Here is an 18,702-nt window from a genome sequence, read left to right on the forward strand (position 1 = left end):
TGCCATTTCGAAGGAAGTGCTCGCACAATATCATCTAGTTTTGAGATTAGAGCAGAGATTGGAGGCCGAAATGGTACAAAGGCATTCGTTAAAAGAATAAATGCGTTTGCCCTTCTATCTACATTCTTAATTGACAACATACACTTTATGAAAAGATACAATTTGTATGTCAGAAGTTTGTGCATCTCATTGAGCACCAACGAATCCATTATTTTCCTTTACATATTTACACACCCGGGCGTGCGATTCAAAGACGCATTGGAATCAGCATAATGCACTTTGACCACTTGTAAATAAAATAAACTGTTAAAAAATAATAATTTATATGTGTTTTTCCCTGTCTCCATTTCCGCTTTACACAACGTTAGTCATGTCTCTTGGTCATGCTCTATTCTTTCATTGCTCTTCTGTTTTTTGTCGATTCAGAACATTTTTTGAACTTTGGGGCCCCCTACTTTCGGATAAAGCACGCGTTTGAATCGCACACTAGTCAATCAATTTATCGGGGAAGGGTTAATAATCAAGTATTACTATAGATACGTATTATACACTAGAGTGATATGTATGAGCGAAGTTATTAGTAGAAGGTCTACTCTACTTAGACGTTTAGAGAACCGAAACATCGCGAATTTTCCGAGAGTTGCGTAAACGCCATTAGTTATAGATTCATTTCATTAATTATATTGCTAAAACACGTAACAGAGAAATGAACAATCACAACGTTATTAAGTAACCGTGGCAGTGAGTCACAAATAAGGTTAAGAGAAGAACGTATGCAGGTAACTTTAAGTACGAAACACGTAATAATAGGTCGTACCCAATGAAAAAATGAAATGTAGATATTTCAGTAAACGAGGCTTAATAATTAAGGCTAAGACTAAAAAGTTCGACTATAACAACAAAACACTTTTTCAGTCGTACCAGTATGAATCGTTTTAGTACCTATTACTTAGGTCAAAGCCTCGCGACTGGAATGTCTCAAGAAACTCGATAGCAAAGTACTGAGTCCTAGTAACTTGCTGAAAAAGTGTACTCATTCCTACAATCACAGCTCGACGTTATATAGTTCTGAAATATAGTTCTATTTAAAAGTTCGTACTTTTTTCTAATACAATCTCACTTTTATGTCGATCCTTGCATTCCATTCATTGAATGCATATAAACGGACAAATTAGAGGCAAAAACGGTAGACAAGGTGGTGTTGAATAGTTTGGTTATGCACTAAAGAGCCTTGAAAACGCGCTCTGATCAAATATTATTTGAACTTTGCCTCTATGTGGCTCCGCCTTGTAAATGAGTATACAGTAGATAATAAACACGTGGCTAGGACTACAAGACAGCTACAAAAGTAGTCTCTTTTACAACAATAAATGTATGAAGGAACTGAAAGTAGTCTCAGTAATTCCGCCGCTCATTTCCGGAAAACTTTGATTCGCCTTGATGTTCTGTACTATTTAACCTGTTGATCAATTAATAAAGCCTAAGCAAGTACTGTTTGGTTTAATTGGTAAACTCTACCTGTTGTTATTTATGACGGTGCAATTGGAGGAGCCCCCTGGAGATAGTAAGTTTGGGGGGACATCCGCTGACTGGCCCCCCTGCCTCTCTTTTTCGGCTCGTTCTCTCTGTAACCTAAAAGTTGAAATAATATTCGATTATCTTCTCTATTCTCTCCTGTTTAGAGAAATATGAAATAGAACGCCACGTTGAAACTAAGGCTGATTTTAGCAATGTCCTTACCGTTGAGGATCCAACTGGTTCATCCCAAATACTTTTATGTTGCATTGAAAAGAGTTAAATTATAATGTTATTGTTTTAATGTTGTTAATAAAGTTATGCCTTGTTTAACATAGTTTGAGTTTTTATCATGAGCCCAAGACTTCTAATGTCGCTCGTAATTTGCTAAATTACCCTATTTAATTGTCATTTGCGTAATTACACCATTCTCCGTACATAACGAAATATTAGTTAGTCAAGTGACTACTTACTTATTTTTTGATTGTCGCATAAACTGCTGGATTTTCCTGGCGGCTTGGTGTTGTCGCCTTTGCGAGTAGGTTCGCCTAAAACAAAATTTCCATTTCAGCTAAATCAACGGCAAAAGCCAATTTGTAAATGCCTCTACACAGAAATATACAGCACACCAATGTTAGTTTAGTTCAAGTGATTATTTACAATAAGACAACTGTACGAGGCGAGCAGGTAGGGGGTGAAGAGAAGGCTACACATTTAATCGTCTTGATTTTTGAAATATCTCGGTTTTCTACACGGCACATGACCGAGTAGCCGAGGAGTAGTGAATCGTTTGCACATTACATAATACGGGCAAATTTGACTTAAATAAATACCCTGAAAAGCAAAAAAGATATCACCAAACGGTGTTCGCAGTAATTTAGATAATTATTAGGGAAATAACAAAAATGGTGGACAGTGATGATAGGCAAGACATGATGAACAATGGACCCAACTGCGACGAATTTAATCCCAAACATGCATATTATTATGCAGGACTGGCATTTCAAAGATGCAATACTAAAACACCGTTTTATATTGCTTTATTTTGTTGATAATTACACGTTTTTTAAAATAAATGTTTGGCCAAATAACACGGAGCGAAATTTGATGCCTATTTTGAGACTATAAATCAGTTGGAGCTACGGGATTGGTTGAATTAGAAAAAGTTTTTGTATGCCCAATAAAAATCTAGGACCGCATTACTTTATAATTTATCAATTACGTAGATAGCAGTCTCAAAGAAAGTAACAAAATTCGCTGGATCCGCTTGCTTTCGCCTGAAGTTGATAGGATTATTGCCGAAGCGTGGGTTAGTACCTAAAATCTAAAAGCTCACAGTATTAACATAACACTTAACACACAGCTAACAAAGCCCAACACCTAAGGTAATCGATTCCACCACAAGTAATTAGGACCTTTTAGCAACGATCTCCATGAAGCAAAAACAATAATTTATCTACCAAAAGACCCATTTACGATTTCGCTTTCCTTACTTGAGCCCGGAACTGGCCGGCGTCCCTTCTCGACTCCCTCTACCTCCCACTGCCTCCTTGTAGTTCCTGTAATAGTTCTGGATACAAACTGCAGCCTCTTGGCTCTTCTTGAAGCGTTTATGTTCGCAATAAGACCTAAATCACGCCCAATGTCCCGCGATTTTACATACTAGACCAAAACATGATAGAATACTTGCCTAAATCCGTTCTGTATTACAGTCGCAGCATGGGTCATCTGCTTGTAATACGCATATTGCTTGTATCTCCTATAGTAGTTCTGGATAATCACCGCAGCTTGTCTTTCTTTATCCTGTTCTTGTTGCTGCCTTCCTTTATACGAGCGATAAGCCTTTTGAATGATTTTGGCTGCTTCATATAATTCACGTTGCTCTCGATCTAAAACAACAGGCATAAATTTCACCTAACAAGTGAGGAAATAGCTATTTATGTAATGATTCGCATACAAGAAGGGCGGGAAAAGGTTTTTCGGAAAGTGTGAAGTACAATGTTCTGCTTTCGAGTGTCTCCGGAAATGGACCCTGTATAAATAAATGCAGTAAAGAGCAATATTCCGTACGCCTGTATTGTCACGGAAACGTGTTAAATTTCCATGCCGGCTCATTGTCACTGATATTGCCATGCAACTCTTTTGCGTGATAAACAAATTGTTGCTCACATGCAAATGCCTGCGTTAATATGACTTTATCGCACGATCGTAACATGAATTTTATATTCGCTAGCATCTTTTGGCCTACCTGAAAGGGTTAGGTTGGAGAAATCTTTCTCAAACACAGTTCCTGATGCCTGGAAAAATTCACAAAAATCTGCTGTAGTTGGAGGAGGAGATGGTGAATCCAGGGTGAAAGAACAAGGCGATTGTAAGCAGCTGGAGGAGGCCGGGCTTAAGCTTGACTGGGGAGTAGCCACATCGTAATACCTGAAAAATCCAAGTGTTATCTTTACTGGAATTTACACTGGTGAAATTAAACCTATAGTTGTTGTCGGAGAATTCAAAATTGAACTCCGAAGATTCGAAACTTGAAGAGGAAGGCTCAAGTAGCGGTTCCATGTACACGTCATACAAAGTCTCGCTTGGTTGTTGCGAATCAGGTGGTCCCGGACTGCTTTCCATGAGGAGGTCTTCAGACTCATTCTAGATAACATTTAAGATCATAGATAACATAAAGAAAAAATTAGATCCTTGCCTAGATTTAGTCATAGATGCATTATCGAGACGTTTCCCAATACAAAATGTGTGATTGAACTAAGTAGATTTACCTTGATTCTGTCTGGCATGGCGGCTATGATTTGCTCGGCTAATGTCAAGACCCTCGCATCTTGTTCCCCTGAAAACGTATAGTTATCTTGCCTTAAGAATCATACGACAAAAACACAAAAACGATAATAAAATTTAATAGTTTCAGAGCTGCATCAGCAGTAGATCAAATAACAGTTATTAAGATGTAAATTTTTGAAAAAGGGAAATGAGGAGAAAGCTTTTAAACAGGTAAGTACAGCAAACAAGTAAAGCTATATTTACAATATTTTTCAATACGCCGGGTGCAGATACTACAAAGCAGCAAATTTTTCAAAGCACCATGCATCGCTTATTTACAGAGAAGTTAAAAAGTAGAACTGAAAGCAAATATCAGCGAATTGACTACGAATTTCAAAACACTAAAACCTGGAATATTGTAAAACTTGGAATATTGAAAGTGCTTAGGGAGAAAATTATAGCAGTTGTTTATGTAACAAGTTAGGAAATTCATTGTTTTATGTAACGAATAGGTTTCTGCGGGAGGAGCGAAGTGGCACAAATTTCATCTGATTCAAGTTATGTCCCGTATCTACAAACCTACAGTAATCATTGGTGCTACTGGTGCAATTTGTTGCGAAATGAAGGTACCTGCTTTAATTATCTAATTATTTGTGAGGTGAACCTTAGTCACTGGTTTAGATTACAAAATTGTTCCTTTATTTGTAAAAAGTAATTAACTACGCCTTTTAAAAAGGAATGTACAGGGTCAGTGTACAGAATGTATTTTATCAAAGATATCTATTTTACCCTCCTAATTTTTTGTAGGGCGCCATTACCATTTCCTTTCGGAAAATCAAATTCGCTGTTCTTTCTAGAAACTTTTTTATTCTTTTTGCTTCATAGCACAGCAAAAATATAGGACAAAACATCCTATTTTTTCCATATTTTTTAAACTTCAGTACTACCTAGAAAGTACAGCAGGTAGAAATGAACGTCACCGAGATATAAAAATCGACATAACTTTTTTAACAGTAGTGCTAACTTGATGAATTATAAATAAATTTATTTTGGTAACAAGGCCTCATAACTCTGTAAGGGTGCAACTGCGTACTATTCTTAGTTAAACGTACCTGAGAATTACATTAATCTTTTACTAAGGGCTCGGATGAACATGAAGCAATAATAACAACAATATGTGTAGTTGCAAAGCCAGTAATAAATCTGTCCAACAAAAACCTCTCTGAGACTCAAAATCTTGTTCTTTCTAAAGGCGTAAATTACTGTGTTCCTCCCAAATAGGTTCCTAAACTTGACTTTATTTCAGCTACAGCAGAACTTCAAACTTTACCTCAGGAAACCTATAAGAGTTCAGAATTAGGTCAAAACTAATTTTAGATAAACCTTTTAAAATTAAACAGAATCTAACCTCCATGGAAGAAACCGCGCTCCATGTGTTACATAAAGATAATCTCATGTTCTTATGTGGACTTCTGAGGGAAAATTACTGGATAATCACGATTTTTCTTACAACTTTTCAATTTTGATTTAGAAATTCAAGTTAAAGTTCTTGTAGTGGGACACGTGTATTTTATGTACTCATCACTTAGCCCTCGTTAAGCTCATTCTGAAAATATAAAGTTTTACATAGTATTTACCTCTTTTAGTTTTATCAAAAATTAATTCTAAATGTCCTTTAATATACAGGGAAAGTTTTTTTCATTATTAGTAAAGGGATCTCGAAAACTAGTAGAGTTACGAAGTTGGTCAAATGGGGAAAGAATTGCAGCTTTAGGGAACCAATTTAAATCGATTTTTGTTTTTTTGACAAAGTCCATGTCTTACTATTTTAGATATTTAGCAAAAACCAAATTTTGTCGAATTCTTTTACTCGATCTAGCCATGTAATTATTAGTTTTAGAGAAAATGTGTAAATACGAATATTGTATAGATAATTTTGTTCTGAAAAAAATAAGCTAATCAGATTTTTTCTGACAGCTGTCACTTTTGAGATATGACATAAATTTCCTTTTTTTAATGGAAAGCATGGTAGGTTACGACTTATTAAAAATGTATTTTTTCAAGCTTTAAAATGATGTCAATAAGTAGACAGTTATTTCTCAAAATTGCGGATTTACAACCTTTTTTTTAATCTGATATTGCAATTTTAAGATTGTTGGCCATGAAATTGTTCATATTGATTAATTATTTCTTTGAGATTAACAATTTGCATTATTTAAATCAGACGTAAATTTAAGTTCTTAAATTATTTTGATGAGAATTTATTTTAACTGTGAAAAAATCTAATATTTATTTATGAATAATTATTTATTAATTACCTAATTAATTGTTAATAATACAGTTATTCAAAAAGTTTTCCATTGTTATTTATACATGTATTGCATCGCTTCAAAACTGAAATTGTAGCTCTTCTAATTGAACGCCCATCGTTAAAATCGAAAGCTTCAACTGCTTCTACTGATTTATAACTTTTTCCGTAAATTTCATTTTTTTTTGTTTCCTATAGAAAAAATAACACTCGACATTATCCCGCTTTTTCAGGTTTCAACAATTCATTTCAAAAAATTATGCACATTCAATAATTCCTCAATTTGAAAAAAAATTATCAAAGCAATTCAAAAACTTAAATTTATATTTGACTTAAATGATGCGGGCTGTCAGTGTCGAACAAATCGCTCACGGGGTGCAATAGTGGCAAATCAAAGAAATATTACTTTTGAGATAATTACCTATTTCTGAAATGAAATTGAAAAAAATTCAATATTACATTTTTTTTAAACACCTAGATGTGCCGTTATTGACTTTTTTATACCTATAGAATTTTCGTCCTTAACGGAAATATATTAATCAAAAATTCTTAATAAAACTATCGTTTATAGCTTTGGGAAATTTATTAGCAAAAATTAGGTATTATAATATAGTTTAGTAACTGCGAGGTTAAGCGCGAACTTAAAATTACTAAACTAACAAAAAAAAAACAATAAAATCCTAATTTGCACCAATCTGCAAATAAGTAGTAAACAAAAATCTACTATTCTAGAAATGATAAAGAAAAAATAAAACTTTAGTCTTTGGCACGTTTTAGCCCATTATAAAAGCGACTGTGATATTTTTTAATGGTATTTGTTTTTAACAAATCCATCAAATCGTCATATTTTTTCTTTGGAATCCGTATAATATCTCGGTACACACATTGTAGATCAACCTTTTCAAAAGAGTTTAAGTCCGCACCTCTTCGCGTATTTTTCGATTTAATGCTTACACTCTTGTAGTCATCTTGACTAAACGAAGTTTTATAGAAAAAAGCGTCAGGGTTATGGTATGGGAGTTTATTGTAACATTTTAACAGACAATACTGGCATAACTTCAAACGAGTTACTATTGTTTCGTTAAAATTAAAATATTTAATCTGCTTTATCGTACTATTGAAAATTTGCCACTGTTGTGTTTGTTAACATTGTTCACATTGACATAGTCACTAACACGTTGAGCTATGTGTCGGTTTTGGATGTGTCAAAGTTGAAAAACGTGTGAAATTCAATAGTGCCACTAGTTCCATCCAGCGGTACCATGCTGAGGTAAAAATATGCAAGTATTGTTGGTTGGTAAAGCACAACTATGGCAGTATTATAATTCAATTAACTGGAAATGGTCATTTTTCGAGATGTACCACTATTGCACCCAGTGAGCGAAATAATAAATCAATATGAACGATTTTACGGCCAACTATATTAAAATTGCAATATTGGATTAAAAAAAGGCTGTGAGTCCGCCATTTTGAAAAATAACTGTCTACTTATTGATATCATTTTAAAGCTTGAAAAAATACATTTTTAAATAAGGAATAATTTACTATGTTTTCAATTAAAAAAAAAATATTTGCATAATTTCTCGAGAACCAACTGCTAGATCGATTAAGAGAAATTGACAAAATTTGATTTTTGTTAAATGTCTAGTAAATCATGGATTTTATTAAGAAATCAAAAGTGATTTTAAATTGGTTCCCTAAAGCTGGAATTCTTTCCCCATTTAACCAATTTTGTAATTCTGCTAATTTCCGAGGCCCCTTCATTAATCATAAAAAAAAAACTCACCGTGAATGTATAAATACTCTTGTCTCTTTAAAAATCATTCGCGGAAAAAACCACGCAAAGAACCGGTGATATCCATATTGCATGCATTCCACTACGCGCCCCAGTTAGATGGCAAAAAACGATGGCGCCACCAAAATCCGGTTATATCCAATACACCTGTACTGATCTACATTCCACACATTCCACTGCGAGGCGTTTCAGCCTAAGCTGAAGGGGATAGTTTGTTTAATAAAGAGATAGCTCTGAAGAAAGTAGGTCATTTTTTTACCGCAGGTAAAACAGAGTACGAAAACATCTAGACGAAAGCCGGATAAGGACGTGAATATGTGTAATGCACGATTGGTTCGCCATGTATCTGTCTTTGTCCGTGATTCTTAGGTCATATGACTTAGAGAGAGACGAGATGATACTATCAGAGATTTTCCCGCTATTTCTGGCGTTTGTGTTATCATAACCTCAAAAGCATTTGTTTATATTTAAGCTATAAGATTGTTGTCATCGTGTTAGTTATAAATGAAAAGTAATTAAAATAGCCGGTAATTATATTTGAGGGTAATAATTATGAGAATAATTAACTTACTCCTACCAAACATTGTTGGGCCAAGCTGAAAATCATGGTCGAGTTGCAGTTTCCTTTCTAAACGTAAAAATTATAGTGGCTGGAATCCAGATGAGTGGCGTAGGTAAATTTAAGTATAATAAATTCTGCTATATTTTTTTGCACTAGGTCTTACATTAACCAGTTTTGAACCAAAAGACCCAGTCTCCTAAGTTTTTCTTAAAATCGTTTTAAAGTTTGTTGATCTAATTGTCTATTATTAGAAGTTTCAGGTATCTTTCAGCAGCAGCGTGCCTTTTACAATTTGTTTGTTAGACAAAATCATATTTCTCTTTTTGCTCTTAGTTAACTGATTGTGTTTAGGCACTCGTGAAGATATGACTCGATTTATTTATCGCACGGATGAAATAATCTATTCCTTAACATAGATATGACTAATTATTAATATTGAAAGCGTCAGTGAAAATTCCAAAAAAGGCGCCCATGTGCCATTCTAACATAAAATATAAGTCAGAAAATACCTTCTCCCCATTAGTTGTGTGGCTTTTTTCGTGTCCCGTCACAACGATCTTGAATCTGTTAAACACGATAATTTTATAGATAATTCTTCGAGCTTTCGATTGAAGAAAAAAACGTATGTCTGATTTATTCGTGCCTCGATTTTCTCACCAAAAAGTATTATAGAAGATGCCTTTAAAAGCTCAGAGTATTAGAATTCCTAAAAATATTAATGTTGCCGACACCGAAAAAAAAAGCTAGGTCGATTTGTTTGTACCTCGGTAAGACACATGAGGCCTCATTCATCAACAAGCTGGGAACAGAGACTTTAAAGGAATTTATTTTACCCCAAAACCCACTGAGAAGCAATTTTAAGCCGATAAATCAAAAATTGTGAGATTTAGTACCAATTTACAGTATAAAAAAAATGTATTTTACACCCTGTAGAACGAAAACAAGCAACTTCAGCTGAATGACTCCATTTGTTTTGCTCCGTAGCACCCAACACTCATTTTTAGCATTATTTCTGGGACATCCTGAGTACATATTCCAGCTATCGTATAAACACATATTGGTATTATGTCATAATTCTATATATTCTCATATTTGCTGAAAAGTCGAAACATTGAAGCTTCCAACCCGTAATCCTAATTAGTATTTTGATTTCTTGATTAGAACGATTCACGATAATCTAATATCCGACTCCTGAACAGTGAACCCGACAGAATAAATTGAAAAAAGGCAAGTATAGGCCTTCTCTGAGTGAAGTTGACCTGTTTTTCCAAACATGGAATAATTAATGTCCCCTGAATGAGGTCTAGTGAAATGATAATAAATGTTTGATTTTTGAACGGTTTTGAAAAATTTTACATTTAGTGTGTCAATTTCACTGAAGAGACAAGGCTGTAGAGCAAATTCTCTATAACCACTCACATATTGAATAAGACATTAGTAGCTAGACAAAAACCATAGACAACACCAATCCGCAAGCAATTTACGTTTACTGTATATACAAGCTTTATATCCTTAGATTTTTCCAACAGAAAGGTTCTTAAATTTGAGTTCCACGCAACATTTTCAATATTTCAGTAAATTGTCTGCGGTTTACACCAATAAACATAATATAGTAAGTTAGAGAGAGACAACACCGATAGACAACATATACATAGACCATACATAAGAACTGACCTACTGCGCTTCCCGAGCACACCTCACGCTCGTCCTCATCGCTAACTGCTTCCACGTCTATTAAAGGACTATTGCTGCGTCCTCCTGTTCCTATTTCGCCTTGAGGTAAGTAAAATTATTTGCGTTAAATAGACATATTATTAGAGATAAGTTGAGAAAGAGTCTTTTAAAACTTGAAATAAGATGTAATAATTTAGGTAAGTAGTTATTGTTGCCATATGCGGTTTCTGAGCTATACAGGATGTCCGTTTCTGGAGTTCAACCTTAAGGACCATTAACGATAGGAGGTCGGTTAAATTGGAGTAAAGTGTCAATCAGTTCGAATTACCTCGCCAAATAAGCTAAGGAAAACCATCGCAATTTCATGGCTTTACCTCTAGTCAACCGCTCTCATATCTTATCGAAATCTCCATGGTTGAGCTTCAGAAACAGACACCCTCTATGTACAATTTAATGATGGTATATGTATCTCCGAACTTACTTGTGGATTGTATTACATGAATAATAAAAATTTTTGCACTGAATAAACTAACACAACCAATAAAACGTGTTGTAAAAAACAGCTAGTTAACTACACAAGAATGCAGTCGTGTACAGTTAGCCCATCAAGCTAACTTCGCGATAAGTAAATAAGTGAATTATCCATGACAAACAGATATCTACAAATTCGACAAGTCATACTTTATTGAGTTAAAATATCTGCGGATTAAAGCGTTTCAAAACTTGGTTGGTCAGCTTAACCAAGCCACATGCGCCGAATAATAAAAAAATGGCTGGCAATATTAATAATAAGTAGAATAATATAAAATGGAATTCTGTGTGTAATACTTTAATACTTACCTTAGTAGGAAAGATTATTAATATTTATTTCTAACTACTCAAAGGGTGCTTACACTCAAGTATGTACAGCGCTTAGTTAGTTATATCATCACACTGAGGATTTTTTTTTTAGTGTAAATGCCCTTAAAAATAAATAAAACAGGAGAAATATACTGTAAGCGTGCGACGTTTAGATAAATAAATCTATAAGTTACCAGACAAAATATTTTTATGGGTACAGACAATAAATTACTTCTTGCAGCAAACGGTTGACGAAACAAAAAAATCTCAAGGTGACTGTAAAAAATTTTTTCATGTAAATTAGAATGTAAAAAGACTTACACAAGGCAAAATCCATCCTCCTCCCGCTAGTTTCCAGGGTATCCGATTCAAATGAGTTGTCTCTTGTGGATAGGGAAGACTGAAGTGGCAGAGACATACTTCTATCAATCCTGAAAAACAGTGATCGGATTTTTGTCTCGGAAATTGTCAGATATATCTAAACCAACTCTAAATTTTCGAATTCCGAAAAAATAATTTTCTTGAGAAGTTACGTGTGCAACTCAATTGCTGCAAAATCAAGATTTACCCGACTTTACATCTCTTACGGATTCCGAGATTCGAACAGCGAACCGCGAATTTGAATCACCAAGGACGAATATATACACGTGTCACTTGTTCAAGTCAAAACATAGGAATTGAACAAGTGTTAGAAAGAGCGCATAAGTTTTATTATGTGTTCGATAAAGATCAAGGATGTGAGATGAGAGGCTAGGAGTTGAAGTGGGCGGAGTCAGTCCAGATCCAGTTGCTAGATCTCCTACCGTTTCAGAATTTTGACTCATATAAGTTCTAGTGGTGGATTCGATTAGTTTTGATTTTTTACTTATTTATAAATTATTGTATATATTAGGTGTACAACTTTGCTTCCGCCGTTTTTGAATAGATGTATGTAGCGGTAAGTAATTATCGAAATAAATAACCCCATGTGGGCATGCAGGAGCCTTGGGCACCTGTTAACATAACCTCATAAAAATATTAGTCTATTTGTGTCTTCATCATAAAGTTATTCGCAATTGAAAATGTCAGTGTACGAGCCAAATTCTCGTCATTTGCGGGAGGTTTTACTTTTCTGCTTCAATATGAAGAAATCTGCTGCTGAGGCTCATCGAATGCTCTCAGATACTTATGGGGAAGCCACTATTAGTGAAAGGACATGTCGTGAGTGGTTTCAGCGCTTCAAGAACGGTGATTTTCACGTCGAAGACCAACATAGCGGTGGAAGAAAGAAGGTTTTCCAAGATGCGAACTTGGAAGCATTACTTGACGAAGACTCGTGTCAAAGTCAACAAGAATTGGCACAATCATTGGGAGTGACTCAACAAACAATCTCAAAACGCCTCAAAGACATGGGAATGATTCAGAAGCAAGGATATTGGGTGCCGTACGAGTTGAAACCAAGAGATATTGACAGGCGTCTGTTCGCTTGTGAACAGTTGCTTGCAAGGCAAAGACGGAAGGGATTTCTGCATCGTATTGTGACTGGGGACGAGAAATGGGTTCATTACGATAATCCCAAACGCAAAAAGACTTGGGGATATCCCGGCCATGCTTCCACGTCGACGGCCAAACCGTCTATTCATGGTTCCAAAATCATGCTCTGTATTTGGTGGGATCAACTCGGCGTAATATATTATGAGCTGTTACAACCAACTGAAACAATCACAGGTGCTCTTTATCGAACCCAATTAATGCGTTTGAGCCGAGCATTGAAAAAGAAACGGCTGCAATACAACGAGAGACATGATAAAGTGATTTTGCAGCACGATAATGCTCGACCCCATGTTGCGCAAGTGGTCAAGAAATACTTGGAAACATTGAAATGGGAAGTCCTACCCCACCCGCCATATTCTCCTGACCTAGCTCCTTCTGATTATCACTTGTTTCGATCCATGGCACATGGGCTAGCTGACCAACACTTCCGGTCTTATGAAGAAGTAAGAAATTGGATAGAATCGTGGATCGCTTCAAAAGATGTCCAATTTTTTCAACACGGGATTCGTATGCTGCCCGAAAGATGGGAGAAAGTAGTGGCCAGCGATGGACAATACTTTGGATCCTAAAGGTATAATTAGTTTTTTACAATAAAATCGCGAAATTCGGAAAAAAAACGGCGGAAGCAAAGTTGTACACCTAATATTTCCCCATTATAGCATAACTTAAGTACATCATTGATGAATATGATGATCTGAATTCGCTGATATTTGTTTATGATCTTTTAGTGGGTTTAATGCTGAACCAGTGCTTCTAGCTATAGACTTGAGGTCAACTGATAAACAGAACGAAACAATTCGTTTATCATTTAAAATGATATCGTAAAATAAATAAATTGACCAATGCAGGTAAAGCATGTAAGGAATATTCATTTTAAGGGTCAGAGTTATTGTGTTTTCGTTTTTTTTTACCGCCAACGATAACTACCCACAATTAGTCATTAATGAATTAACCCAATCGTCAATTTCCCTTTCGAATTCGGTTTAACGAAATAAACTTGAACATTCAACAGAAAATCTAATAACAAAATACTCACTTCGACAGTTTGGAATTCTCTCTAGATCCAATTTTTGAACTTTTAGGCCTATTGGAAGCGTCTACAGCGGCGACACTGCTTGCGCAATTCATGTGAATTCCACTGTCGATGGACGGTCTCTTGATTAGTTTCTGACCATTGCTACCTCTAGTGCTCGATGATAAGTCGGATAACAATGGACTAGGTGAGGAAGTCAGGAATTTGTTGTTATTTTCGTGGTCCAGATCGATGCTGAGGAACTTCTTGCTATACTCATTTCTGCCAATAAACATTTTTGTGGTTATAGTTGTTATGGGAAAGTTTATATCCCCTTCGTATAAAACTTAAGCTTGCGAAATGCGGGGAACGTCAGTAAGCCAATTATAGTTATAAACCTTAGAGCTCTTAAATAATTAAAGCCAGTTCTGGCAACTTCGATATTGAGGTGTTATATAACTTATGGTTGTATGACTATTATAATAGTTATACAACCTACTCAGGGATTGTGGTTTTATACAAGTTTATAGAAATTCTATAAATGCTTCCGTTACCACGTGTTGTGATCTATTTAAAGAATGATACGTCTTCCTCTCTTGACAACGTATGCTGTAATAACAATTATGTAAAGTGAAGTACTTTGATGTGTTACTCTTAAAGGAATTTTATTAAGTGATGATTAGTGTAAATTTGATATTTAAAAACGTGAGTAATACCTAGTAATGGTGCCTGGCCGTAAAAATACCCCATCATGGCTCTTACTGGTTGACGAAATTGAAGCCAACGACCCAATACTACTGGCAGGACTCATTAAGGTCGGAGACACATTTTCCACAGAAGAGTGGCTGGAATGCAAAAGCATATTCGCTTTATCCCGCCTTAATTCCAGTTTTTCCAACTCATCAACCAAATCAGTCTGATTATTGGCGCGAGCGCATTCCAATGAGGACTGATTTTGCTTGTTTTTGATGTTCAAAGCTGTGTGATTCCACTTGTATAGCATTACAGCTGTTTCGGTGTGGCCTCGTTCACATGCCCACATCTACATTAGAAGAGATAATATTAATTAACAATACGAAAATTAAAACTCATCTATTACCAAAGGGGTGTAACCATATTCATCTTGACTAAGAGCGTCCACTTCTGTCTCTAAAAGAAGAGACGAATTTTCCGCCCTCCAATGAAGCATGGCACATACCAGTCTGGAGTAGCCCAGGGATGCAGCTAAATGAAGCAGTGTCATACCTGGAAAGGGATTAAAAAATTGTTCAATTAATACAATATATGGACATGTACACTCACCCCTATGACTCGCAAACCATGAAACACTCAGTTCTTCACCAAACTTCCACATCCGCGAGGTCATATTTTGGCAAAAATTTACCAGACGGTCTTCAAAATTGGATTGCGTAAATAATGCCGTGTCTTCGACCTAAAAATTACTTTTCAAGAAAAAGATTAAACCATCAGGAGCCAGTCATACGACATCATTATCAGTTGGTTCTTGTTTAATCTGTAATCTATCGTCCATCGCCTCTAACCTCTGCAGCAACGTGAATTTCAGTAAATTGTCATTGGACCTTTCGACTTTCGGCTCTGGTGCCGCAATTTGCTCTTCTTTGGGAGGAAGCTTGTACTCGAATATCACAGAGTTGGAGATCACGTATCCATCACACGCTACTTGTAATGTGGCCAAACCGGCCTCGTGCGCTAATAGGTAACAAAGAATTGTAATAGTTAGTTACATTACAAGGAAGGAAAGGGCTGCTGTTCGTGAATGATCACTAGATCTAAGGAAGAGAATTTACTAAGAGATTACCTGGACAATAGCACCGTAATACTCCGCTTTGTACTAAAGTCGTGGGGACTGGGAATGTATCGAAAAGAACGGTGTAGGGCCCTGAGGAGTGCCAAGGTCCTGTTACCAACACTTTAACACCTCCTTCAGGGTATGCCCATTCGGGGGAATAATCAGTAATTTTTGCTGCCCCTACGACATGAACATGGATTAATTATACACTCGGGTACGCCCTCTAAGTAAAAAAAACCTTCTTGGTGTTGAATTCCATTATGTTGTGAATGCTGTTGGTTATGCTGATGAGCATTCTGATTGGAATGGCTCTTGCCGTGTCCGGTCCTGCCCGCTTCGGACGGATTTACTTCTAATAAGGAAGCGTGGCCAGACTCCAAGCCTTCCAGGTCTGGAAATTCGCCTAGCATATCGAAAGCATCCAGGTTCACAAAGACGTCATCGTCCACTACGTGGGTTGGAGATACCACCACATCGCAATTGTTAATGAAATCCATTGGGTTAATGTCTTCTGTTAGAAATGGAAAACATGAGATAAAGGAATAGTCACGAGGCCTAAAAATGGGATGCAGGGCCGGAAATTACGCAAGTGTGTTAAGGAACTTTCTTGTAAGTTATGTAACCTCTTTTTCTCACAACACACTTGTGCGTTAAGCCAAACTTGCCAGTAATGTTGTTTGTAGATTCGTTTCTTTTCTTGATTTGCTGAGTAACATTAGTAGTTTCCGTATTATGATTTCCGTGACGGCCGTCTAACTCGGTTGAACACATAGGCATATTGGCCGAAAGAGTCCTCTGGATATCTTCATGGGACAAATCCAAAGTCTCATTGAAAAATCCCCCACTGATTATGGAAGAACCATCGCTTTTGCTCACTATTGATCCACTAGAGCCCGATCCTAGGAGACGAAAGTTACGTGAATTCCAAATGAAATGTTACCACTTACCTAAGAGCACAACAGTCTCTTCAGAGAAATTTTGATGCTTGAAGTCTTCATTGGGAGTCTCTCCATGTCCGGTGTCCATAAGTTTGGAAGGTGTGGAGGGAGCGCTGGACATAATGACTTCAGCTTGATTTTGAGACCTGAAAAATGACCGTCTGAGGGTTGATCCCAGATTAAGGTAAAATGTCAACATTTATTCTAATATATAGAGGAGTTGCGAGAAAACTGTATGTTCTTACATGTTGTTCCGACTTTGTTGCTGTTGATGCTGCTGTTGGTGTTGATGTGCATTCTGCTGCTGGGCAGCATAAATATTGCTTTCAAAAAATGATTGTCTAACGTTCTCTCCTATGTCCATTTTATTCTCCTTTTGTTGCTTATTCTTTATTTCTTGTTTATTATTGGGAGCGTGTTGGCATGACGATGGCGGATTGGTGTCCATGACTTCTTGTTTTAAAACTAGATGACTAAAACCCATGGAAATGAGTAACCTAGAAACCTCATGACTTCTAAAACTAAAGACCTTGTTCTCGACTCCTTAACTATCCCCCTATTCGTATTGCAGGTCATGAAGTTGGCCACCGATACGGGGTTAACAAGGTTTTGATGATTTGTACTATTCGTATTGCTGTTTAAGATTAGCAGTCCTCCACTTCCTGTTAATTAAAAAGTGGCATTACTGGTTTAATTATGCCGCACAGTTGGTTACCTTGAATTTGCGACAAACTCAAAACAAGCGGAGGCGTATTTCCCGAACTCGATGAGCAATTATTTCCATTTTGTACCGTTAAGTGTGAATTCCTTTCTCTCGAATATACTCTGGGAGAGCTGTGATTGTTAACGTGCAGCGATCCAGAGCCCGTAGTGGAAGAAACTTGGTTGTTACTTTCGGAATTTGATATACTGGAATTCCTGGAATTTGTACTAGAACTAGGAAGCGGTGAACCAGCTTTGGCTGAAGTTATCCTGCGCATTGGATGAGAGCAGCTTTTGCCGTCCGCACAAGTGGAATCTGGACATCCACACTCCAACTGCTTCACCTAGAAAAATCGTCGTCGGAATTTTTTTTTTTTTTTTTGGTAAAAGATAGGAAATACCAAAGCAGCTTGTCGCGCAATTCTTTGCTTTTCCATCAGCTGACTCACGATAGCTTCCACAGTTTCAGCAGTTTGCAGCTTAAAATTCTTCAAAACGATCATCATTTATTATGCAAAAAATACAGGAAATGGGGCTTACCGATATCTCAAGTTCGTTGTTCAGATCAGGCTCGTCCTCACTGAAAAACATGGGCTTTAACTGCGACACTAACTCGTCTTTCGTCCACTCCTTTTTGTCGGCCCACAATGCCAGATTCGGTGTTATCACTGCCAGCTTGTTGTCATCTGGATACGGAACATTAAGGTAGTGGACAAGGACTATATCCGGATTCTAAAACCAGGAATGTATTATAGTAATTTGAAGTCTGGAAGCCACGAAGTGGGTATATGTTACCTGAAGCAGCCAGTAGCAACGTCGGTGAAAGGTGGGCAGGATTGCTGAATGAACGTAACAGCCGTAAATACACTGGAAGAAAAAGGATGGACGTAAAGCTCCAGTGTAGTAAAGTCTTTGTGGACGATTGGAACGGCCAGAAAATAAATTACAAATTAAAGCTTGTTTTCGCGTTATTTTGTAAACCTTTAAACTTCCTCAAAAAATCCGACCTAAAATTTGTCCAACTCAGCTCCAAAACACGAACACAAAAACTTTTATTCCGAATTACTCGCGAAAGCTTAAGATTATCATTAATTAGAACGTTCCGATAACGTCACTGCAAAAGCTCCACCGTTCGAATCGAATGACTGAATTGAGAGCTTTAGAGCTGTCCAAGGGAAAATGTAACCATTCAGGCTGTTGAATTAAACCGAATTAAAGAGGAACATTTTATCTTTTTCGATAGA

At 36.5% G+C, this 18,702-nt stretch overlaps 1 protein-coding gene across 1 annotated transcript in view; it reads right to left on the reverse strand.

Annotated features, from left to right (window-relative positions):
• Positions 1–233: 233 nt before the first annotated feature.
• The window catches only part of Camta (Calmodulin-binding transcription activator), a 179,387-nt gene continuing 160,918 nt past the window's right edge, over positions 234–18,702 (reverse strand). The window contains exons 7-32 of the mRNA XM_066391703.1: positions 18,254–18,325; positions 17,999–18,190; positions 17,860–17,946; positions 17,472–17,802; positions 17,286–17,418; positions 17,002–17,229; positions 16,766–16,917; positions 16,484–16,717; positions 16,057–16,329; positions 15,828–15,998; positions 15,492–15,718; positions 15,311–15,440; positions 15,108–15,253; positions 14,725–15,050; positions 14,033–14,290; positions 11,785–11,894; positions 10,624–10,722; positions 4,287–4,354; positions 3,998–4,161; positions 3,764–3,945; positions 3,206–3,404; positions 3,009–3,143; positions 1,989–2,063; positions 1,741–1,771; positions 1,519–1,632; positions 234–1,459 (exon numbers count right to left, since the gene is read on the reverse strand). Of these exons, the coding sequence (XP_066247800.1) occupies positions 1,525–1,632; positions 1,741–1,771; positions 1,989–2,063; positions 3,009–3,143; positions 3,206–3,404; positions 3,764–3,945; positions 3,998–4,161; positions 4,287–4,354; positions 10,624–10,722; positions 11,785–11,894; positions 14,033–14,290; positions 14,725–15,050; positions 15,108–15,253; positions 15,311–15,440; positions 15,492–15,718; positions 15,828–15,998; positions 16,057–16,329; positions 16,484–16,717; positions 16,766–16,917; positions 17,002–17,229; positions 17,286–17,418; positions 17,472–17,802; positions 17,860–17,946; positions 17,999–18,190; positions 18,254–18,325 (4,131 nt within the window). The 3' untranslated portion in view covers positions 234–1,459; positions 1,519–1,524. The remainder of the gene's footprint in view (positions 1,460–1,518; positions 1,633–1,740; positions 1,772–1,988; positions 2,064–3,008; positions 3,144–3,205; positions 3,405–3,763; positions 3,946–3,997; positions 4,162–4,286; positions 4,355–10,623; positions 10,723–11,784; positions 11,895–14,032; positions 14,291–14,724; positions 15,051–15,107; positions 15,254–15,310; positions 15,441–15,491; positions 15,719–15,827; positions 15,999–16,056; positions 16,330–16,483; positions 16,718–16,765; positions 16,918–17,001; positions 17,230–17,285; positions 17,419–17,471; positions 17,803–17,859; positions 17,947–17,998; positions 18,191–18,253; positions 18,326–18,702) is intronic.

The sequence above is a fragment of the Euwallacea similis genome, chromosome 7 (assembly GCF_039881205.1).
Source record: "Euwallacea similis isolate ESF13 chromosome 7, ESF131.1, whole genome shotgun sequence".
In the NCBI taxonomy this organism is placed as follows: domain Eukaryota; kingdom Metazoa; phylum Arthropoda; class Insecta; order Coleoptera; family Curculionidae; genus Euwallacea; species Euwallacea similis.